Source organism: Sinocyclocheilus grahami, unplaced genomic scaffold (assembly GCF_001515645.1).
Source record: "Sinocyclocheilus grahami isolate Dianchi unplaced genomic scaffold, SAMN03320097.WGS_v1.1 scaffold457.1, whole genome shotgun sequence".
NCBI classification, from domain to species: Eukaryota; Metazoa; Chordata; class Actinopteri; order Cypriniformes; family Cyprinidae; genus Sinocyclocheilus; species Sinocyclocheilus grahami.
Window position 1 is genome coordinate 150748 of NW_015505636.1, and position 25233 is coordinate 175980.

The following is a 25233-nucleotide window of genomic DNA, read 5'->3' on the forward strand; positions in this document are numbered from 1 at the left end:
GAACCAGTGCCAACCAGTATAGTAGCAGACGCTAACAAGAACGCTAAAGACTGCAGCCTCTATTGTGCATCTTGATGCCAGGGGATTCACATGACCATCTTGAAACCATTGCGAAATCTGGGTGGGGAAATCTTTTGCCTTCATGCAAAATTCCTCATTGCATGGATTCCAATTGAAATGACTGGATTTTGCCTGTGAAAAGTGGCCAAACAATGGTAAATGTGACCGCACCTGTAGTCCAGCCAAGACAGAACTTTTAAAGTGCATGTAAACACACTTAGTGTGAGACAATTTAAGATGTTACTTTACCTGGTCTCGCAAGAGCAGGTGAGCTGGTACCACGCAGAGCTTGGCCAGGACCCGGGCCAGCCTGCAGACTGGCCTGGAAAAGTGAGTCCAATTCAGAGAGTTCCTGGTCCTCGGCCTCTGTGGGTTCCAACTCCATGCTCTGGAATTTTGAGTACTTAGCAATGTTCTTCTTCCTGGTGCTCATGGGACTGTGATTAGCAAGGTGTCTTCCAGGTGTGTGTTGAGAGAGGGCAGGTCCTGTCCGCTGGTTCTGTTCAGGAGGTGTGTTGTAGGGGTTGACAACCGCATCTGGACGGTCTAAGCTCCAAGAGGACCAATGACGGGCAGTAACAGGAGGGGTCAATTTGGTGCAGGGCTGGGAAGTTGCACACAGGGTCTGCCATATGGGGGCTCGCCGGGGTACTGGCCCCTTCTCCTCAACAGGGTCGGGTGGTGGACTGGGATTGCTGGATTGGAGTATCCTGTCCGCACTATCTGCAGTGCCCTGCCACAAAGGAGGATTTGGAGATTGAGGGTGCTGACAGCTGGAGACCTCTTCGTCCTCTCCCAATACACCCCAGATGTCAAGGGGCAAAGAGGGTAGAGATATGGCAAGATGCTTGCGTATGGGCATGATCCGAATGCCTGATGCTTGGAGAACATCTGATAATCTGATGCCACCCCATTCGTCCTCATTCTGGGTTGACCAATTGCTGCGTTCATCACGCTCTTGGGGCTGAGGCTGAGAAGAGGCAGGCCGGGGATTAAGCGATGGGCGGCTAGAGGGCTGAGATGGGGAGTTTGTACAAGAGGGTGATTTCATGTGTTGAGGAGAGGGTGGGCCAAGCACAGAACCCTGATTGGTCTCAAAGACCTCTTCCTGATTGTCTGTCAACAATACTTGGACCGGGCCAAGCTGTTCACTGAAGAGGCAAGAAAAGCAAGAGAGGATTTTGGTTAAACACTCCCTGAAAAATGAACATGGTTATCTGAAATTAGTACAGTCCCATTAAACATTATCACTCAATGACTGTAACTAATTTAATTATGGCAAAATTAATTTATTTGATGACATAATTACATGAGTTATTTGGAAAATGGAATTAAATTATTTAACTGAAACAAACCCTGAAAAACTTCAAATTAAAAAACTTAACGAAAACCTATGTTGAATGACATAACTTTGTACCCCTTGATGCTATTATTTCCTTGTGCATATAAATGTGTACTATGCATGTGCTGAAATGTTTTACATTTTTATAGAAAGTCACACATAAAATGCACATATACATTTCAGATATATTTTATACTGCCACAAATATGCAGCATGTACTCATTCATTAAGGCAGACTAAACATAAAATAAGCAAGAAACCTTGAGTTCTAATGGGTCTTTGATCAAATCAACTGGAGTTTTATTTGTAAAACAATACTCATTAATTTCAAAATATTCATTTATTTCAATGTCCAAGCATACTTGAAAAAATGGTTTTGCTGCAAGAAACCCATTCTAACACATTTTCTAACTGAAAAAGTTTACAACGCTGCCAAGGACCAAATTCAAGGAGACCTGTGTCCTTCACACCAGTATTTATGAGCCACTTCTCATACAATGCACACACACATACATACACACACATACACACAGTCCACACTTGCTTTCCACAGCTGACGCACTATGCAACCTTGACATCATTTTCATAGTCGCCATATAAACCAGTTACAGCAGCCATAAATATGCCCAAAAGCTCCCCAGAAGTGGAGTGCACGGGAATGAGAATTGGCTTTGCTCCAGAAGGGAAACCTGCTCACTATCTGCATACATCTCTAATAAAGCAGAGCGGAGTATCCATCAGAATACTATCAATCCTTCATCTCTACTGGCCCTCAGCAACCCACTGATGACCCTTGTGATAGACATTTTCAGATAAATCTTTATCTAATGCCAGTAAAAAGCCTCTGAATGATGCATGCAAACACACAATCCTCAGTGTTTTTATTGCATTGTGCAGTTGATTTAAGTGCACATATGTGTAGGGAACCCTAAATCTGATACTGTTAACATTCCTGCTGTCTAAGAATGAATTTTCAATATATATTAGTATAGGACATTTATGGGTTTTAACTGGGTATGACAAGCTTAAGCATGCTTTAGCAGTCTGGACAACACTTTTATCTTTTAGATTGGTGATATTCCATTTTTATTGTTCTTAGGGACATACATGGTTCTGTCAATAAGGAAAGTTAAGCACCCCTTCATTGTCATTAAACCAGAAATGTGTTCTTAACTAATCATTGTGCATAATCATTTAGATTTTTAAATTGGCCATTATTAAAATGACTCACATTTAACCTAAAAACAATGAATATTGTGGTTTTAAAAAAACTTTTAAATAGCTACAAATTAAACTGAAGTGATTGGAGAAACTATAAAATCTTATATTAAAACAATATAAAGCTGTTATTTAAGGTTGGTTTGATTATCTGAGACATTTGATGGCACTGAAAAAGTAAAGTGCACTGTTGCAGAAATAATAAAATAATAAAATATATATTTTAAAACATTTTATAGGTTTAAAAAAGCAAACTTGAAATCTTTCACAGTGCCCCCAGGAACCTGCTTACAGTAAGTACCTGTCCTGGTTGGAAAGTAGTGGTTTAGAAAAGCAGTACTGTTTAGAAAAGCAGTACTAGGTGATAGGTGGTTCCTAGCGGCTGCTGAATGTTCTAGAGTGGGTATAGAGGCAACTGAAGAGGGGGAAGTTTGGTACAGAGGTAAACATCTCTGATTAATGTGCTAGAGTGCTCATTTACTGTAAATACTTCCTCAAGCACTACATTGGGTAATTACCCAAGGGGCTTTGGCCAGGTCAGGCCATACATCACATCAACGCCTTTAATCGATGGAGGGGAAAGAGAAAGCAGAAAACAAAAAAAAAAAATAAAACAACGCATTCCATGGGGCACACTGCCGCAGTGACCGTTGCATTGTTCTGAAAGGCTACTTTATTAGCAAAGTGGCATGCCATGTGTATGTAATATCGGTGGGCAGCCATTCGATAGCTTGGGTTTGCCAATAACTCAGCCGACTGCACCCCGGCTTCTAATACTTGGTCTAATATGGAATCTATAACACCCGTCCTTTCTATATGTGTGATTTTAAATTGGAAATTAACCTCTAAAAGCTCTGGAAAACACACAACAAAACCCAAAGCAACCATAGCTCTTTGTGAGAGTAAAATGTCAACTTGCATTCTGACAAACCGATCAGTTAGATAATGTCTGAAAGTTAAAAATATATTTTAAGCACAATCACAGAAATATAACAGAAAGACAGAAAGAAAACAGCTTTTTCTCATTACAACTTCACAAAAATCCAGCATAACTAATTTTTTTATAACTTTTTAAAAAAAGAATAGACACAAGGGTTGGCTTTAAGTTCAAATTTTTGACTTTGGTACAATATCAGCCTTGGTGCTTCAGTACTTAGGTAGTGTGACAGATTTGCATGTCATGTAAAATTAAAAATGTACTAATAACTGAAATAAGCATGAAATCTGTTAGGCAAGTTCTATTTTTAAATCAAGCAGTGTCATGGAATTAACAACTAATTAACATATAAAACATATATTAATGTTTTCATAATAAATCTATAATAATATAAATCGATAAATCTTATTAAATCAAAATATTATGGTGCATAAAGGTAATATATCATAACTGAGCAAAATAACAGTTAACATATTTTGTTCAAATGGCTCAAACAAACCCAAACTCCCTCCATTTTTTCCTCAGTCTTGTGTAAATTTGAGATGGTCTCTATAACACAATGGGTATTATTAAACTAACAATACATTATTTTAATTGATTTATACATTTCATAATCAATACATTTCATTTTGATTCTCAGATCATGCATCAATGCGTTTTTATCAATGCAAGGTTATGCATCAACTCTGCTTTCATGTTTCACAAATTACATTTGTATGCTGCTATTGTACTGTTTCCAAACTTTTGGTACCACGGTACTGATTCTACATCGTTATACCACACAACCCTAAAAGACCCAGGGGTCTGAGAGGGTATACATCTGAACAAGCGGTTAAGCTGGACACACAGGGTGACAGTACAGGTACCTGGTGGGCCCCTGTGGGCGGCTGGGTTCCTGCTGCTGCTCTTGCTGTTGCTGCATGCGCTGCTGTAGGCCCCGCGCTCTCCTCATGCATTTTTGCAGCTTGGCGTCAGCAGCCATAGTCCTGCTATGAGTGTTAGCACTGCCCTCATGCATGGAAAATCTTAGTTTAGCTATAACGCAAAAGAACAACAAAAAGGGAAGGAAAGAAGAGCAGAAGAAAAGAAAATGCAGAAAAGAAAAAGGAAGAGCTGAGGTTATGAGGGGCCGGGATGCGGTCCATTTTTTTGTTATAGAAACGACAAAGTAGTGAAGTTGAAAGAAAGAAGAGAGGGTGATGGTGGAATATATCCCACCTTTCACCCCAGAGTGAGCTCTAGGCCATTCAATAGGCGAAGCTTTGCACACTAGTTAATCAAAGTTGTCACATAGTTGACTGCATGTAATGGGTCAATAACAGTAGCTTGCATCAGAAGTGTCATGCCCATTTTTTTTTAAATAACACAAAAAATCAACACTTTTATAATTAAAATCAGGTAGGCAAAAAAAAAAGTGCCAGAAATGATCTGTCTAAACATTTCACGTCTACATTTGTCCAATCCAACTGACTTGCACCTTCCACAGAAAATTGAGTCATCATGTTGCTCCAAAACATTTATTTGTCTTATTTTACTTATCTATTTATTTACTAAAATGATTAAATTATTATTTGTGGTCTTACTTTTTTCTTTAAAATGTTTTTATGTTAACAAAACATAACAAATAATATTAATGTTAATGTTAATAATAATATTAAATAACATATTGTTAATAATATTATTATTAACAAAATAATATTTTGTTTTTATATATTATGTCATTTTATAGTATTTTTTATATTTACATTATTTTAGATTTTTAAAATTATATTTACAGCAAAAACAACAACAATAATGATTTTCTGAGGTAAATAAAGGAGTTATCACAATGTCAAAACCATACAGAAAAAAAGAACATTAAACTATGGATCCAGAATTGCTCAAACAAATAGGTGCATGACACCCCTGAGTTCCATAATTTTCACGTTGCCTTTTTAAAAACACATCGCCTGCTGTTGTGCAGTATTTTGCTTACTGAACAAACCCATTCACAACGAGTGACATAAACAGAGTTCAGAAAGATCATAATATGGAGAAGCACTGGGCTGCTCTGCTGAACGACAAGAGAGAAACCAACGACTGTGATTGAGCTTTTAAGCCCTTGTTCGCAGTGTGTACAAAACAACATGTTGAGATCCATCACACTGATTGACTGTTAATTGCATACCAAAATGAGTTTGCATTAGGAAACAGCTGATTTGGTTGCTCTCCCGTCTGGGGCTGTTACATGGAAAACCGCATGTTGCCATGGTTCCCTTGAACCGTTTCATTTAAGTCTAGTTTAGCACTAATTCTGCCTAAAAAATGCTATTTTCAGAACCTTTACTGCTGTCAACACCAGCTGCGCCTGAGCTAGCTTTAACTGAAGATGACGTGCATCGCTTTCAATGGGTTTTTAAAAAAGCTGACAACATTCTGGAGAGATGCAAAAGGACGACGTTTTAGGACGGCACACCACAGACTGAAGACACAGGAAGCAGGAGCGACAGCCAGGACAGACACACAAACGTAGACACACACAAAACCAATGATGGATTGCAGGGTTGTGGCAGGCGTTGCTTTCATTTGGCCAGAGGAACGGGGAGCTATTCTTTTATATAGTGAAGGCATGACCTTATAGGCTGCCACTGGAACTTAGAGGCCTGTTTGGGCCAAATTGAATCTGTCTCGACGAGACAGTGAAAGGTCTGTGGGGATCTGAAGAGTGGAAATATTTACAAAAGCTGTCTTCCCTTTACATATATTAGTGCTGCGCCTCACATATACAGACATGCACACACATATACACGCATACCGTGAGCAAAGCGAGACAGAGATGGAGGGTTTGCCGACCTGGATAGTGGTTTGTGAATGGTATAAATAGCTTTGTGGAGAGTTTTGTATAGCTGAAATTGTTTTCTGCTCATTAATCATTCAAGCAAGTATGCCAGCGCTTCGGACAAAAAAGCTGTTGTTCCAGGGAAGTGCAAGATATATAGCCACCTTTTTTGTTTTAATTTGGGGAGTGCTGAGAGATTTAGGCAGGATTGTGTGGCAGTGTCCACACATGACGGCTAAGCACAATCACAATCCAATCCTTCCACCAAAAGGGATTTATAGAGGTCGGGAATGTTATGACGGTGAATCTAGAATGGATTTAACTTTGCGTGTGGCTGCTGGTGAGGACCATTCAAATGGTGTTCCTAATGGAGGGCTCACACACAGAATAAAATGTTCAAATAAAAAAAAGGATTAAAATTGTTGCAGCCTCTTTCTGGCAAAGATCAGGGCTCTCAAATAGCCAAAGCTGAGCGCTTTTCAATAGCACGCCACTATCAGCAGTATTAGCAAACAACAGGCAGAGCCACATGCCCAGTCATCCAATCAGATTGTGAAAATCTGTGCAAACGATGACTCTGATCACAGCACCAAGAGAACAGAAACAGGGATGCACTGAATATTAAATTAAAATAAAAAAATATAAACAGTAAAAAATTAATAAATAAATCTTTATTTAATTAAAAATTAATAAAAAATAAAAAGGTAAGAATTAAACAATTCAAAATAAATCAAAATTAAGCTCAATATTATTTTCATGTTATCAATAACTTAAAAAAATAAATTTCATACTATTCTGTCTAAATCATTTAAAAATAAAACACTAGAAGCTAAACTAAAGCTTTAAATACTAAGTTAATTTAGGCATCAAAACATTATAATGTGCAGTATGAAAAATAGATATTCATTTTGAGATTTGTTAAGATTTGTAAGATTACAATTAACAGTATTTTTAAATGACAAAGGTAATCTAAATATAAAAATAAAGGAAAATAGCATGAACAAATAAATATCCAATTTCTATTTAAAAAAAATTAATAAATAAATTTCTAATATCAACCAAAAACCAATGTAGTACTGATATATTGTGCATCCCTAGAAAAAACAAAGACAGGATCATGACAAGTAATATGCCACGCACATAAACGAGGAGAACAAGCACACAGATAGACAAACAGAAGCAAAGACACACACACACAGGGTGCTGCAGGAAGGGAAGGCAGTGCTGGGGTATTACAGGTGGGTTTGTGTCACATTGCGAGGACATTAATGTTTTTGGGAGATGCTTTCTTACCAAACGGACCTAGAAAGGGCATATATTGGGTAAGTGACGGTTACCCAAGCGGACAGTGTAGGAGTTGGGCGTAGCAAGCAGAGGCAGGTTAGAATTACTTACACACAGCGTGGTGGGAGAGCGCCAGGGCTGTAGCTGTATCCCCTGCTTGCTCCAGGCACAGCGACTGCTCTAAGAGAGAGTCAGCCTCCGCCAGGCAGTGCTCAAAACTGCCCCCCTTCCCTGCAATTAACACACCAAGGCCAGGCCTCTGAGAACAAGCTCATACACGCACAAACACTGCTCACAGGAGTCCCCGCGTGTTCCCGGGAACACGCCACTCACAGCTTTTGCATGGCTTACCGGGAATGGAGGCGTCCACTGACACACAAGCGCATACAGTCTAACGACTGCCACCAACACAACTCAAACACAATTAGACATGTTTGTACACACACCATGCACGCAGACTAGGGAAACTCTGATTCAAAATAAAAAAATGTAAGATTCGAGTGTACAGGTGTGTTTTTGATGCTATGGCTCCCATCTACAAGAGTTATATTATAATTCATGGTGTTACAATGATATTTAAATTATTTTTATTTTTTAAAGATCATGAGACATTTCATTAGAGTTGAGAAGACAGGAAAGAGTAAACTTTTACTTCCAAACTATCCCTGCTGGAAAAAAAAGGTTTGAACTAGCCCAAATAGGTTTGCTGGCCTTTGCTGGTTTAAACTGGTTTGCTGGTCTCCCAGTATATGGCCAAGTTGGTTTTAAGTTGGTTTAGCTGATCGGTCGGCCTGATCAGGTCAAAAGTATGTAAACTACCACCCCAGAAGCATTAAAGGGATAATTCACCCAAAAATTATTTATTTACTCACCCTCAAGCCGTCCTAGGTGTATATGACTTTCTTCTTTCAGACAAATACAATCAGTGTTAGGTTAAAATTGTTTATTATCCTGGCTCTTCCAAGCTTTATAATGGCAGTGAATGGGGTTCAAGGTTTTGAAGCCCAAAAAGTACATCCATCCATTATAAAAAGTAGTCCACACAGCTCCAGGGGGGTTAATAAAAGCCTTCTGAAGCGAAGCGAAGCGTTTGTGTAAGAAAAATATCCATATTTAAAACTTTATAAACCGCAATCTCTAGCTTCCGCTAGCTCTCATACTCGCGTTTATGAGAAAGTGGCATTCCAGCGGATGATGTAGGACCCCCCATTCCCCCCTTTCCCCCCATTATAAAGCTTGAAAGAGCCAGGACATTTTTTTTATATAACTCTGATTGTATTCGTCTGAAAGAATAAAGTCATATACACCTAGGATGGCTTGAGAGTAATTCATGGGGTAATTTTCATTTTTGGGTAAACTATCCCTTAAAATCAGACCAGCCTAAACAGCATAGAAAGCCATCAGAAAAAAAGCTATTCAAAAATCTCTAATATCAACCAATAACCAATATGGTACCGATAATAATAACAATTGTGCATCCTTAAAAACAAACCTGAAGTCATCTGCTGGTCTTAGCTGGTCTTAAACTGGTTTGTTGATCTTAAATTGGTCTAGCTGATCTTCCAGCATGGCCAAGCTGGTGTTAATTTGGTTTAGCTGGTTGGTCGGCCAGGTCAGGTGAAAAGTATGTAAAGCCCCCTAGAAGCATCAAATCAGACCAGCTTAAAAAGCTTAGCCAGCCATAAAAAAATCAATGAAAAATGTCTAATATCAATCAATATCCAATATGTTACTGATGTAGTGGGCATCCCTGGAAACCAGCCTAAAGTGGTTTGCTGGTCTCCCAGATGGCCTTAAATTGATCTAGCTGGTCTCCCTGCATAGCCAACCTGGTGTTAAGTTGGTTTAGCTGGTCGGTGAAAACTGGACAAAACCAACAAAATTTAATTTAAATCTGTTAACGCTTTAAAGACATTAAAGTATTTTTTAAGATATTTAAAATTGTTTGCTGCAATGTAAAAAAAAAATGCTACTTGTATAAAATTGCGTTTTGAGAGGAAAAAAACAAGTCGCGTAGGCTCACGTTGCATTTTTTAATTCAGAAATAATGTGCTAAAATGCCGGTAATGCAAAACGTTTACAAACATTCAAAACACCATATATATATATATATATAGGCTATCTATGATAAACACAGATATTAGTTTCCTTCTCGCCACAACAAATCCTCTAGGCTAATGTCAAGGCTATGCGTTTAGGCTGTAAAAATCAATCCAAAAGCAAATTAATTTAAGGTGAAACTGATGCCTGCCTCGATTGGTACGAATCCAAATGTTTCCATATTCGCGACGTATCTGGATGCTAAAATATTATTTATTATGTTTAGGCTTTGTAGCTACTTCACATCGGATATATCAGCACAGTGAGGCGGTGGTCACAGATTGCGCAACGGATTGTACAACGGAGCAGTGCAACTTTTGATGTTTCTTTAACTGTATTTTATTTTGATAATGAACAGCTGCAATGTCGCAAAATATGTTGTGCCTGTGTGCGCGTGAGGCGCCGGCACGATATGGTCATATCAACGCTGTTTGGTTATACAGATAGAAGCAAAGCATCATTCAAAACTGTGTAAAACTTTTGCTAAATAGCCTAAATAAAACTATTTTCTGCTGTCTCGTTTTCCTTTCCGTGAACTTTGGATCGCGTCACAATAAAAGGAAACGGCACATTTTTCTTTCTTTCGTTTTGTTAATCTGTCAATGATTTAAAGGCACAATATGTAAGATTTTTATATTAAAATATCCAAAAACCAATAGAACAGTTTTATATATTTTGCTGACTTGTGTACTTACATTATCCCAAATGTTTCGAAGAATATTTAAATCCAGAGAAATAAGCAATTTTAACTAGAGACACGGACCGTTGTGTCGCCTGCTAATGACGTCATAACCCCTCGATTTCCGGTTTTGTTTTGTAGAAAACATGGAAACACCAAAGATGCTTTAATATGTCGTGCGTTTTAATAGACCGGTGACGACCACACAGAGTATAATTATAACAGAACTTTCAAATGTATCTAGTATGATAAAACAGCACTGCCCCCCCCCCCCTGAATTTGCACTACCGGAAGGAGCGGAAGCGGTCGACTGTGGCATAATAAAAGCTCCACTGCTTTCGAGCCGTGTGTCACGCTCGTTCAGCGAGTTTCGCTTCGAGGACTTTCAACCTCAACCTGCTTCATTCTACTACGTTAATAAATCATTAGCTCATCCATGATCATGATTTTGAGTCCTGTTGGATTGCATCGGCTGTGGGAATGAAGACCACAACTCCCATGATTCCACAAGCTATGCCTTTGTCTATTTGTTTATTTTGAATACGTGCCCTCCAGTGGCGAAAATTACATATTGTGCCTTTAAGTGAAATACATTTCGTGTAGGCCAATGTGCTATTCCTTTTTATGAAAGCCTATAGTTTTATTCTGTTTTCTCCATTCACATGCGCTGCAGGTGTGCATGATCTGCTGAATCCATCTTACACTATATCCTCGGATAAACACTAATGCATTGCCATTGCGACTTACCTATCTATGGTGAGTTCACAGCTGAACGGGCATTTCAAGCATGCTATCTGAATTCCTGATTGGTTGACAGCAAACATTTCGTGTAGGCCAATGTGCTATTCCTTTTTATGAAAGCCTATAGTTTTATTCTGTTTTCTCCATTCACACGCGCTGCAGGTGTGCATGATCTGCTGAATCCATCTTACACTATATCCTCGGATAAACACTAATGCATTGCCATTGCAACTTACCTATCTATGGTGAGTTCACAGCTGAGCGGGCATTTCAAGCATGCTATCTGAATTCCTGATTGGTTGACAGCAAATTTCAAATATTAAATGGAACGATAAAATAACGTTATTAACCGCTTAATGGCCCTTTCAAATGTTCGATTCTGTTCGGAACTATAAAATTTGATTTTGTTTCGGTTTCTGGTTCTGTTCCTGTCAAAATGTCGCTCGTTTCCGGTTTTCGTTTTCGTTCCTTGAACCGGTTCAGAGCCCTGCTGTTAGGTACATAGCCTATATGTTTTCATTCACCAGTAATGTTTTGCCTGCAAGGTGATCTGAAAGAATTCAAACACCAGGTCTAATTCATATTTTGTTAATTAGGCCTATATAAACGAACAACCTTGCATCACATATTGCTTTGATGGGAAGATTAGGCTATTAGCCTGACTTGGATTTCGTTCAGCAAAATGAACAAATCTTTATTCAAGTCATTTCGTTCATTTGAGCAGAATTAAATTAAAATGTGACATTTTATAGCCAAATTCTCCAAAATGTTTTTTTTTTATTTTCATCATATTCCATATTGAGAAATCGTGATAACACCAGCCAAACACAAATTACGCGAAACGATTAATGATTTTTCTTCACTCATCTGCCTTTTTGTCCGTGTTATTGACTCCAAGCCACCTCCTGAAGAATTCTGTTTATGAAAGAAAGGATGATGTGCATGTGTAGTCACAAAAGCAATGAACGAACTGCTCTTTGAGAAAACTCATTTGCTCTCAACTTACATATAACTTAGGAGTCGTTTAAAATTAAAACCTTTAGTCTTGGTATATTGGTCACAAGTGATAATGATTAACAATAAGGTAAATTTTGTGTTGTTTATTGTGTCTTATTGGCATAAATGTTCTCATTCGGCCAGGTCATTTCAGGGTTTATGTCTTGACCTTGCTGAAGTTTGGGTCTTGTTTAGTCTGGATCCTTATCTGAATAAAGGATATTCTTTGAACCACTGCTCTCTTCGACTGTAATTGTTTTTAATACTCAGAATAAATGGATAGACTTTCATATTTCTGTTTTCTTCTTTCCAGTAATCAGGAATGCCTCTTTGCTGAAAAACTAAATAACATAAGTACATTTGGGTTCATCTATTTCCCTCTGGCAACATTGGAAAGGGCATCTCAAAACAGCAACGCATACACAATAATGAAAAGCTTTGTTTTCCAGAAATGCTGCAGTGTGTGAAACACAGTTCATTTGAGGATCTGCAAATATTTCATTTTCTATCACTGTCAGTTGAACTAAAGAGAAATGTGCAATTTACCATTCTTTTCAGGGGTGAAAACCATTGAGCAATTCTTGTCAAAAGAAAGCATTCCAGGAACACCTTGGAACAGGTCTTCGTGTATCATCTTTTCTTCTGCATAAATAGATTGTCACAATTTTAACACAAAGACAAGAACTACAAACTCACTGCAGGTGTGTCCTTCACTTGACTAAATTTCTAAGAACATAATAAAACATAAAATATAGGCCTATATTTAAAGAGCATCTATACTGACACCTTGTGGAGGAAACTGTCTAAACAAACAGAAGTTGTGGTCATCACCTGTCATCTGTTGTTATAGTGCAGTTCCAAGAATACTTCAGGTTCTGTGAGGACACTTTCATTCTGGTGCAGAGGCAATCACCCCAAAAATGATCTATTTTAAACGTCTTCTACAACCTAATCCTTTAAAACATGAAAGATGAAATCAGTAAGTCTTTGAAGTCCTTCTAAATCAGTGGTTCTCAACCAGGGGTCTGGGGGACCATAACCACAATTTAGTATATCAATTTCTGTTATTAAAAAGTTTGAAAACATGCACTTTTGCCATAAATGCAGAATACATATTTTCAGTGCTCATTTTGTGTCGGACAAAGCGGGCCCTTCCAGTCAAAAAGACTGAGAACCACTGTTATAAATGGGATAATCTGTAAAAAAGAATTTATTTTAAAAATTGTAGAAAGACATTTTTGAATATGAGATTTTTGAAACCTTATTGGAGGTACATTATACTAGAAAATGTTTTCACTGGTAGTTTTTCTATTTTAAAATTTCATGTTCAATTGAATGTGTTACTTTGACATTTTCTTTGTAATTGTGAGTTGTTATGGGTGCATCTTGTTTCTACAGTGTAAAAAAACTGAAGGGCAATTCATAGTGTGCAATATGATGTAATAATGTCCAGTCTTTTTGATTATTTGTTTACTGTATGATGAGTGTGATGAGTTTCACAGTTTGTCTTGTTTTGTATAATGTTGTATATCCGTTTCAATACACTACAGAAACATAAGCATGAAAAAATGATTTTTGGACATTTTAGTCTATGCCTATTTTAATTAAGCGGGAGCTTTCCTTGAAGATCATCATAAGTTGATTAGGAGGAATCTGCCATTGAGAGCTGCGATGAACAGCCCAAGCCACATCGAAGTGCTGATATACCCTCTCAACCCACGACAAGGCTCTTCTGTACTTTCCTTCTTCAGTAGAATTTATACTGTATATACAGCTGGCATGATGCAGATTATATGTTATAAAATTAGCCCGAAGTTTATTAATCACTGTCAGTGTGAGGATTTTGATAATGGTATGCATTAAAATACCATTTTATACTGACTTTGCATCATAAGACAAAAACTCGTATGCTTTCTATGGAAAAAAAAAAACACTCAGACACAGAGTTTAGGCGTTTGTGCAGCGCCCCTGCTGGAGTGCATTGGTAATAACTTTATTGCAAAAATACAAGTTCACTCAACCTCAAGCATTTACAAATGAGTCCCCAATGGAAAACTTTGAAATGCCATTTCATCTTTGAGAAATCCTCCTCCCACCGGCTACAACGTGCATTCAAAGGCTGTTAACTGTACAGACATTAATAAGTAAAGATTCGACAATTCATCAGGAAATCATTTTCTTCCTCAGTATATAGGAAAAAAAAAAAAAGTATTTGATTTTGTCCCAGTCTGACTCGTTGCTGGTAGTTCAGGAGAGAGCATTTTGCATAGCATACTCATACACCACCTTTGCTACATTCTCAAAAATACTTTAAATGAAAGGAAATATGAATAAATGACAAAAAAACATATCTTTGTGTTAGAGCCAATCTTTGGTTAAGACAGAGTTAAATAAGATCTAGATCTCTGTACGTTATTTCTTTTATAATCATTTTAATTTCAGCACTCAAAGGCTTTTAATGAAAAAAATAATACATATCACAGCACAATATGATTAGAATGAAAAGTGAAATACTGCATTAATCATATTATATTGTGATATGAATCATCTGTTGATCAGTATTGGAGTATCGTTAATATATCTCACAAATCCTATTACGTTTATTTGAATAACAGTATGAAAGCATTCCTTGCTCAAGGCCCCATATACATAATACTGTCCAAATTGCAGGCTATCTATGCTATCAGGGCCGAACATTCTTCAGCTGTGTTGATTAAAGTAAAATCTAGAAATAATATAGATTCTACAAAAAATCGAATGGAATGAAACCCCTCAATCATTACAGGCCTGAAGATCCATCATGTGCCAGACTCATAGCTGTGGTTTCAGTGTCACTGCAAGTTAAAAAAAAAATCGAATCAAGTAAAATAAACAATAAAAAGGAAGCTTAACTTGGCATATCTCCCTGTATAAATGGGAGAACTGTCAATGGAATTAAAATAGCAGTTTTTCTCCAGCTTTACACTTCTGAAGTGTACTATACTTGTCTTAATGCAGATAATAATTATTACCACTAGAATTGATTAACATTCCATAACGTCATTGCGTAGTTTCTCCATTCCTCTGTATATTCCTTAAGATGTTGTAGTTTTTTTATTAACAATAAATTCATTTGTTAGTGTATGTTCAGTCAAACATGTACACAGTCTTTGCCTGTAATACGAGACACAAAACAGCTGTGTGCTACAGGGAATGCCCGTATCAGAGAAATAGGGAGGAAAAAGGTTAGAAGAGACGGTCTCATTCCACAGATTTACATGCCTGCTTCGACAAAAAGCACCAGAGCTGAGAGATGACACCGTACAAAACATCTTGATTCACTTAGTACAGGTTGAAGTACTTAGCATCTACATGTACATGTACATGACATTAACCCATCCTGCTACCAAAAAACGTTCGCAGGAGAGTTGCTTGGGAAAAAATGTTCAGCAAAGCGATGACGATTCTGTGACGTTGGTTTGCTGAGAACTTGTATCTGTGGAACAGGCGAGGAGAAAGGGTAAAGAATGGTTTTTATTACCCTATCGGTCAAAAGTTTGGAATAATTAAAATGTTTTTAATATCTCGTAAGCTCACTAATGCTGCATTTATTTGATTAAAAAGATTATAAAAACACTATGAAATATTATTACAATTTAAAATAACTTTTATATTTAGATATATTTTAAAGTGTAATTTATTCCATTACTCCAGTCTTCAGTGTCACATGATCCTTCAGAAATCGTTCTAATATGCTGATTTGGTGCTCAAGAAACATTTATTGATACAATTATAATCAATGTTAAAAACTGTCAAGCTGCTAAATATTTCTTTTGAAATATATTCAAATGAAAAACAATGCTTTAAATTGTAATAATATTCACAATTTTACTGTTTTTACTGTATTTTTGATCACTTGAGACATCTTATTAAAAATATATATAAAAAAATCTTAATCATTCCAAACTTTTGACCTGTAGTATAAATGAGGGCAGGGTTACAATAAGCCCCTCCACTTTTACCACCCAACACATGCACACACGCATACACACAAACACACATTTACCGTCTAGTGCAGCAAGGAGGTACCGTATGCTTCTCCTCTGCAATTAATTGAATGTTGGGGTTAATTAAGTTAAGTGCTCTGGGTTGGATGGCTCACTGCGGGAGTCCAAATCTGGACCCCACGCTCCTATCATTGCATGCTGAAAGTCTGACTATAGGTTAGTCATACACACACACCTCAGCCCCAAAGAATCACGCCATCCCAGTGCTCATAAATAAAAAAAAAGTTGGTTTTGGTGTCTCTTTCCGTCATGCTGTGGATCGAGCTTCAGGGGCTTCTGCATGGAAAGATTTACCGACTATAGCAGGGTAACAGACGGGCATCATCCCAGGAACAATACAGAGTGCAGGGTGATTGAGGATGGCATCAGGTCTCTGAACGTGCTCCTTTCAGTTCTCCAGGAAACTGTGAAGAGAATGGGATGAGGTGTGCAGAAGGGAACAAACACATCTGTGGAAATGTTCCAGGGCTGGAGGACCTGGTCCAAAGCCAATTGGTTGGGTGAGAACTTCAGAGAGGATGTCTTCCAATACACCTCACTGCTGGACCGTAGTGCTTCCCACTGGAGAGAGCTTGACGCCGGTCAAACACAGCCAGAAACTCGGAGAACCTCTGGAGACGTCCTGCAGTGGGGTAGGATGGAGTGTGAAGGACAGGAACCAGACCAATCAAAGAAAAAAAGCAACAACGAAAGAGGAGCTCCTTCAACAGCAGGAAACGAAAATGAAGCGAATGCAGACTGTTTAGTGGGGGGGCCACTGGCACCTGGACTCAATTGCAATGCAATGGCAGAAACATGAATGCGGAACAAGAGGGAAATGGCCCTTTGAATGGATGAGGTGGTTATGTATGTGGAAAACAAGAGTGAGCTTTACCTGGGGCCTCTCTGGAAGGCCCAGGCTTCTGAGACGGGGGTGAAAATGATGGAAGAAGATGAAGATAGCTGGGTTGGAGCAGATGGAGGTCTGAATGAGACAATGGAAACTGAAGGCAACTAGGTGAGTACATGGAGTTGTGATATGACGTAACCCCGGAGTCTCCCAGCTAGGTACACACACAACACATACATTGATATGCACAAGGTCGAGGAAAAACACAAGTGCATTCAGTCAAAAGAGAGAAAAAGAGGAGAAGAGAGGGGGAGGATGGGGAGAGGGGAAGAGACGGGGAGCACAAAAGTAAGGCACGAAAAGAATCAGGGGCCTCATTTATAAAATGCACATAAGATCAGATTTGATCCAAAGTCAAAAATGATGAAAAATTGAGATTTATTAAAGGGATAGTTCACCCAAAAAATGAGCACTCTGTCATCATTTTCTCGCTTTCTTATGGTTTTAAACCTGAATGATTTTATCTCTTTCTTCTGTGGAACAAAACAAGATATTTTTACTTTTATTGTATAGACCAAAGCAGTTAAAACATTCTTGAAAATATCTTCTTGTGTGTTCAGCAGAAGAAAGAAAGTAATACCGGTTAGGACTGAAGTGAGGGTGAATACATGATCATAATTTTTTTATTTTTGGGTTAACTATCCTTTTAAAAGCAGAAACTGATGTGAAAATGTTCTTACACGAACTGCAAGTAAAAAGCAGCCATACAAGCTATTTTTATGACCATGCACTGTTATGCCAGTGCATGCTGACATAATTTTCTAATAATTTCCAGTGATGCAATAGCAAAAAGTCAGTGAGTCAGTGAGTGAATAAATTATTAAAATGAGTAACCACAATTGCATGCACAGTAATATACTAAAATACTATTATTCATGCATCATCAAACAAACATACATAATATTTTTATTTACATTACATTTTATATATATTTTTTTCATATCTACAAGAAAGATAAATCAATATTTTAAAAAAGTTATATTATTAAGTAATTATTAATTAAATTATTAAGAACACAACATAATAAATGGCAAAATTGGGGACTGGTGAATAGTGCAAAAAAGTGCTGTTTATTTGCTATTTATTTGAAACTCTCAAATAGCTTTACACTCTTTGGAGTGGGTAAACCACATTTCAGAGTTTAATGAGTTTAAAAGATTTAATGAGAACATGGTCTGAAAAATAATGTGCATGTAAATGGGATGAATGAAAAATTTATAAAAATGGATCACTGACAGGATAATGAATTAAATATGTATATATATAGTATGGCCAGAAACTAAAATCTAGTAACCAAATTTGTTTGCATTACCTTTTTCATATACTCTCACTTATGTCCGAGAAGGATTAGGGAACATTTTTAAAGTGCATACAAATGCATTTGGGAAGATGACTATATGCATGTTTTTATAAATGAGACACCAGGCCTCTTTTCAAATGCAGTGAAGCTACAGCATGTGGACACAGGATGGCAGTATGATTCAGTAAGACAATGAGAAGTTGTGCATGTGTAGTTGAGTGTGCAACGGTGCATGTGGATGTCATGTGACAATACAGTTATGCATTCATATATTTCTGGCATACATTATATATTAAAAATGAATGAATGCCAAAACAACACACTATACACACAAAATAGCTTTGATAGACAGCATCTGCTATGAAAATAACTGTAGATGTAAATGCAGAGTGTACATCAAATGACATAAAGATCAGCAGTGATTGACAAGGGACAGGCAGCACACACAGATCAGGCTGAAGTGGCAGTAGCTGTGTGTTAGCACTCTCCTGCATAGGTGACAGCGCTCTTATCAGGTTTCTAGGGCAGATATCTCATTCTTCCCCCCTCCTTTGGCCCCTCTAGCAGACTCTTGAAAGTCAGTAGTCACTAGTTGCACTATTTCACTCATATATTAGCCATTAGTTAGCTCCTTAGATTAAATAAGATAGTAAGAGTTACTTTTAGTGTAATTGAGAGATATGTGTGGGATACTTACGAAGCTTCGGGAGACGGCAAGACGGTTCTGGCGACGGCCAATGACCGTTCCACTCAGGCTGCGAGCAATACGGCGCAGGTGATCCGCATCATACTGGTCTTCCTCTCCTGACTGAGGCTCTTGATGGGCCACTGACGGGGGCTACAGAGAACAAAGAGTTACTGCAGCAAAAAATTAAGTCTGGCAGAAACCAGACACAACACCCAAACAAAATCAACATGAGCTAACAGATTGTGCGCTGTATGAAAAACAAGCTATGATGTGGAAAGAAACCAGCCATAACAAAAAAAAAACAAAGAGACACCCATCCCTCATTAAAGAACCAACAAATAATAAACAAGCAAAGTAAGTTAATAAAACCTAGATTATTTAGACTAATGGCGGGTAACATCTAATGAAGCCCACATGCTACAGTTTTATCCCTGATTTTTCTCTCACTGACTATTAGTGGAGATCACTGATGAAAACCTGAAATCAGAAGCAAATCATTGCTTGTTCATGTGAGTGACGATTGCTTTGTGTGGATTTTTTTAAAAAGCAATCTGAGATACCAACAGATGCCCGGGAGACATTTAACAGGTTAAATATCCAGAAATGTCTGCAATACAAGTTCTGCAGGGTGAACTAGACTAGAAGTGACATTGGCAACGGCAGACGGGTGCATAGTTACTTGTCATATAGACGAAATTATAATATTAGGTACTTGTGGACAAGTCTGAAGGATATAGCATGAGACTCCACGATGAAAAATTCAGAGAAAGAAAATACCAATGCCAATACCAATTTGAACAATAAATCATTGAGAGAGCTTTGCAATCAGACCTATATAAGGAGGGAAGCACCACATATCTTACCATGTTCATATATCCAGTAGGGCTGCAACAACCTGGTGGTCCATAAGCGGTTCTCTCAAGTTCAGCCGTGGGGGTCCGAGAGCGTCCGACTCCAGTGAGCAGCTTTCGTGCAGCAGGAAGTACTGTCCGAGAAAATTAGGATTGACAACAATGACATTTTCTCAGTGTATGGTTCAATTTGTTAACTGTATTGGGCATCATAAACAAAAACATTTTACAATATTTATATTTATAGATATGTTTTTGTGTTTACAGTTACAGTGTTCAGCTGTCTATCCAAGTTTACATGACAATACGTAAATGCATATTTCGGTGCAAGCATACAACTTCAAGGCCAACTGTAGCCTAATTGACCTATTGATAAGCCTCTCCCCTTGAACGCAGAAAAACCAATGGCAGCTGAGTATCAATTGCACAGGGACTGGAACTCTGGCATCTTCAGGTTTTAACGTGATTGAGAAACATTGAAAGATCCAAATCTCTCTCGGTTTGATGGTGTTTATGCTACAAAAATGGTACGTTGCAATATTGTAAATATTTATGTTATAAATCATGAAGGCAAGCCAATGGATATCACACAAGCAATGTGCAAACTTTGCACAAAAGTAATGCCGGTGAACGTCTTAATCTCAGTCAATTCACCAGAAAGTGAACGTAAAAACCGATGGACCTTTCAGCATCTGATGCTATATTAATGGCACATATTCTCTCAGAGACGACGAGAGACAAATCTACTTCATATGCTTCATATACTTCATATATATAACCGTTTTAAATTTACTCCCTTAATATATCTCTTGTGGCCCGAACATAGTGGGAAAAAAATGAGAAGAAAGAAACGCATTTTGTGTTAAAAGGGATGTTTTTGTAAGTCGGTGCTTGAAATAAAGCCGCTCTTAATTTTCATTGATGACTGCAGTGTTAAAGGCACAATATGTAAGTTTTCGCCGATAGAGGGTGCATATTCAAAAAGATAGGTGCGTCTCAATCAGCTCCCTAGCTCCCGATCTCATGAATCAGTAGATCGTGTACACAAATTCGGTCACTGGTAAGTTCCCTGACTCACTGCACGTTGGGACAGTGATCACTTGAATTCCAGCGACATGATTATGTACAGCGTCAATGGACAACATAGTAGAACGTCATCACTGGAATTAATAAACAACAGGCAGGACCAATCTAATTATTATATTATTTTTTATTCTCTTTAAACACATCGTTCTGTTGCATGTTCTTACAACATTTCAGCCGAATATTATGATAAGTAGATGTGTTCATCACCTGTCTAGCGATGTGTTTATGTTGAAATATACTAAAAAAACAGTCTGTCTTTTAAAATGTTCTATCGCGTGTCATTATATTTATCGCATTGACTTGTGTGGTTTATGTTTCACGCTTAAGAAATGTAATGTTGTTTCCGGTAAGGGAGCATAGTGAGCGCCGATGCTCCCTAGTTTTTTGTGGTGCACTGTGGGATTTTTCAGGGAGTGAACGTTCCAGTGCACTGGAAGGATTTTGCGATTGAGACAGCCCTTAAAATGGCCGACTCCCTGATCAGTGCCCTGACTACTGAACAAGGGAGCTGATTGAGACGCACCCAAAGAAACAAAGGCGTAGCTTGATGACGCCGCCCTGACTCACTGCACGTTGGGACAGTGATCACTTGAATTCCAGCGACATGATTATGTACAGCGTCAATGGACAACATAGTAGAACGTCATCACTGGAATTAATAAACAACAGGCAGGACCAATCTAATTATTATATTATTTTTTATTCTCTTTAAACACATCGTTCTGTTGCATGTTCTTACAACATTTCAGCCGAATATTATGATAAGTAGATGTGTTCATCACCTGTCTAGCGATGTGTTTATGTTGAAATATACAAAAAAAACAGTCTGTCTTTTAAAATCTTCTATCGCGTGTCATTATATTTATCGCATTGACTTGTGTGGTTTATGTTTCACGCTTAAGAAATGTAATGTTGTTTCCGGTAAGGGAGCATAGTGAGCACCGATGCTCCCTAGTTTTTTGTGGTGCACTGTGGGATTTTTCAGGGAGTGAACGTTCCAGTGCACTGGAAGGATTTTGCGATTGAGACAGCCCTTAAAATGGCCGACTCCCTGATCAGTGCCCTGACTACTGAACAAGGGAGCTGATTGAGACGCACCCAAAGAAACAAAGGCGTAGCTTGATGACGCCGTGACTGAGTGTGGAATCATGGGAGTTGTGGTCTTCATCCCCACAGCCGATGCAATCTGACGGGACTCGGGCAGAAATCATGTTCATGGATGAGCTAATGTATTAAAAGATTTATTAATGTCGTAGTATTAAGCAGAGCCGTCGAAGCGAAACGAGGCCACTGAACGAGCGTGACACATGGCTCGAAAGCAGCTGAGCTTTTATTATGCCACAGTCGACCGTTTCTGCTCCTTCAGGTCGTGCGTATGTGGGGTAAAGCATCGCTGTTTTGTCATACTAGAGACATTTGAAAGTTCTGTTATAATGCTACTCTGTGCAGTTGTCAACTGTGTAATAAAATGCATAACATATCAAAGCGTCTTTGGTGTTTACATGTTTTCTAGAAAACAAAACCAGAAATCGAGGGTGTATGATGTGATTGGCAGGCGACGCAATGACCAGGGACGAGCCACTATTTAAAATGGCTATTTCTCTGGATTTAAACATTCTTCAAAACATTCGGGATAATGTAAGTACACAAGTCAGCAAAATACATAACACTGTTCTAGTGATTTTTGGATATTTTAATAAAAAAAATCTTACATATTGTGCCTTTAATAGTTTTAATTGTAGGCCTATAATTCATTGTGTAATAAACCTGTTTTGAAAGACCTTTTTAAAATCATTTTCAATGAGGAGTAAGCTAATAGCTGGATCTTTTATTATCCTCACAGTGCATCAGTTATACGGTAATGCGCTATGAAATTATTGCGGGGGAAATTAATTGTAATATTAATTTAATAATAAAAGTAACCTAATAATAAATAAGAATGTAACAGGCCTACATTAGCTGGAAATGCCAAATGCTCTTAAATTTGCCAATATTTGATGCTTTTGACAATATCTCTGGCTATCGTCGATACATGATCATCGTCTTTTGACGCACCCCAGCACGGAGAGGTTAACGCGGTGGCCCCCTCACAGTGCGTGCCTGTCCGCTACGCCACTGTGTGCATCTTGATGCCAGGGGATTCACATGACCGTCTTGAAACCAATGTGAAACCTAAGTGGGGAAATATTTTACCTTCATGCAAAATTCCCGATTGCATGGTTCCTATTGAAATTACTACATTTTGCCTGTGAAAAGTGGCCAAACAATGGTACAGTACATGTGACCGCAACTGTAGTCTGGCAGAGACAGAACTTTTAAAGTGCATGTAAACTCACTTAGTGTGAGGCAATTTAAGATGTTAATTTACCTGGTCTCAAAACAGCAGGTGAGCTGGTACCACACAGGGCTCGGCCAGGACCCGGGCCAGCCTGCAGACTAGACTGGTAAAGTGAGTCCAATTCAGAGAGTTCCTGGTCCTCGGCCTCTGTGGGTTCCAACTCCATGCTCTGGAAATTTGAGTACTTAGGGATGTTCTTCTTCCTGGTGCTCATGGGACTGTGAGGAGCAAGGTGTCTTCCAGGTGTGTGTTGAGAGAGGGCAGGTCCTGTCTGCTGGTTCTGATCAGGAGGTGTGTCATAGGGGCTGACAACAGCATCAGGACGGTCTAGGCTCCAAGAGGACCAATGACGGGCAGCAACTGGAGGGGTCAATTTGGTGCAGGGCTGGGAAGATGCACACAGGGGTTGCCATATGGGGGCTCTTCTGGGCACTGGCCCCTTCTCCTCAACAGGGGCGGGTGGTGTACTGGGATTGCTGGAGTTTGGCCAGAGGAACAGGAAACTATTCTTCTATATAGTGAAGGCATGACCTTATAGGCTGCCACTGGAACTTAGAGGCCTGTATGTGCGTTGGGCCAAATTGAATCTGTCTCGACGAGACAGTGAAAGGTCTGTGGGGATCTGAAGAGTGGAAATATTTACAAAAGCTGTCTTCCCTTTACATATATTAGTGCTGCGCCTCACATATACAGACATGCACACACATATACACGCATACCGTGAGCAAAGCGAGACAGAGATGGAGGGTTTGCCGACCTGGATAGGTATAAATAGCTTTGTGGAGAGTTTTGCATGGCTGAAATTTTTCTCCACTCATTAATCATTCAAGTAGGTATGCCAGCGCTTCGGACAAAAATGCTGTTGTTACAGGTAAGCATGAGATACACAGTCACCTTTTTTGTTTTAATTTGGAGAGTGCTGAGAGATTTAGACAGGATTGCACGGCAGTATCCTCACATGACGGCTCAGCACAATCACAATCCAATCCTTCCACCAAAAGGGATTTATAGAGGTTGGGAATGTTATGACGGTGAATCCAGAATGGATTTAAGTTTGCGTGTGGCTGTGGGTGAGGCCCATTCAAATGGTGTTCCAAATGGAGGGCTCACACACAGAATAAAATGTTTAAAAAAAAGGATTAAAATGGTTCCAGCCTCTGTCTGGCACAGATCAGGGCTCTCAAATGGCCAAAGTCAAGTGCTTTTCAATAGCACGCCACTATCGGCGGTATTAACAATCAACAGGCAGAGCCACATGCCCAGTCATCCAATCAGATTGTGAAAATCTGTGCAAATGGTGACTCTGATCACAGAACTAAGTGAACAGAAACAGGGATGCACGGAATATTACATTAAAATAAAGAAATATAAACGGTAAAAATAAAATTATTAAAATAAAAAGTAAACAATAAAAAATAAATAAAATACATTAAAATAGGCTCAATATTATTTCCATGTTATCAATACCTCAAATTTCATACTATTTTTTCTAAATCATTAAAAAAAAAAAAAAAACACTAGGTACTAAATTAAAGCTTTAAATACAAAGTTAATTTAGGCATCAAAACATTGAAATATACAGTATAAAATGGATATTTATTTTGAGATTTGTTAAAGATTACAATTAGCAGTGTTAATAATTCATTAGTGTTTTTAAATGACAAAACCGAGTGAAAAATAAATATACTAAAATGTATTTGAAATACATTTACGTATTTTATTCTAAGTATACTACAAATACAGTACATTTACATATTTATGTACTTAATAAAAAAACCTGCAATTTTACTTTTAGTACACTGCACTGGTATAATTAAAGTCTGCTAAAATGAAAGAACAAATTTTGTGCTTAATGCACTT

At 38.2% G+C, this 25233-nt stretch overlaps 1 protein-coding gene across 1 annotated transcript in view; it reads right to left on the bottom strand.

The window, feature by feature from the left end:
• Nucleotides 1–25233, bottom strand: part of usp54b (ubiquitin specific peptidase 54b) — a 141738-nt gene that overhangs the window by 3655 nt on the left and 112850 nt on the right. Inside the window, exons 15-16 of the mRNA XM_016234699.1 lie at nucleotides 4424–4592; nucleotides 310–1211 (exon numbers count right to left, since the gene is read on the bottom strand). Of these exons, the coding sequence (XP_016090185.1) occupies nucleotides 310–1211; nucleotides 4424–4592 (1071 nt within the window). The remainder of the gene's footprint in view (nucleotides 1–309; nucleotides 1212–4423; nucleotides 4593–25233) is intronic.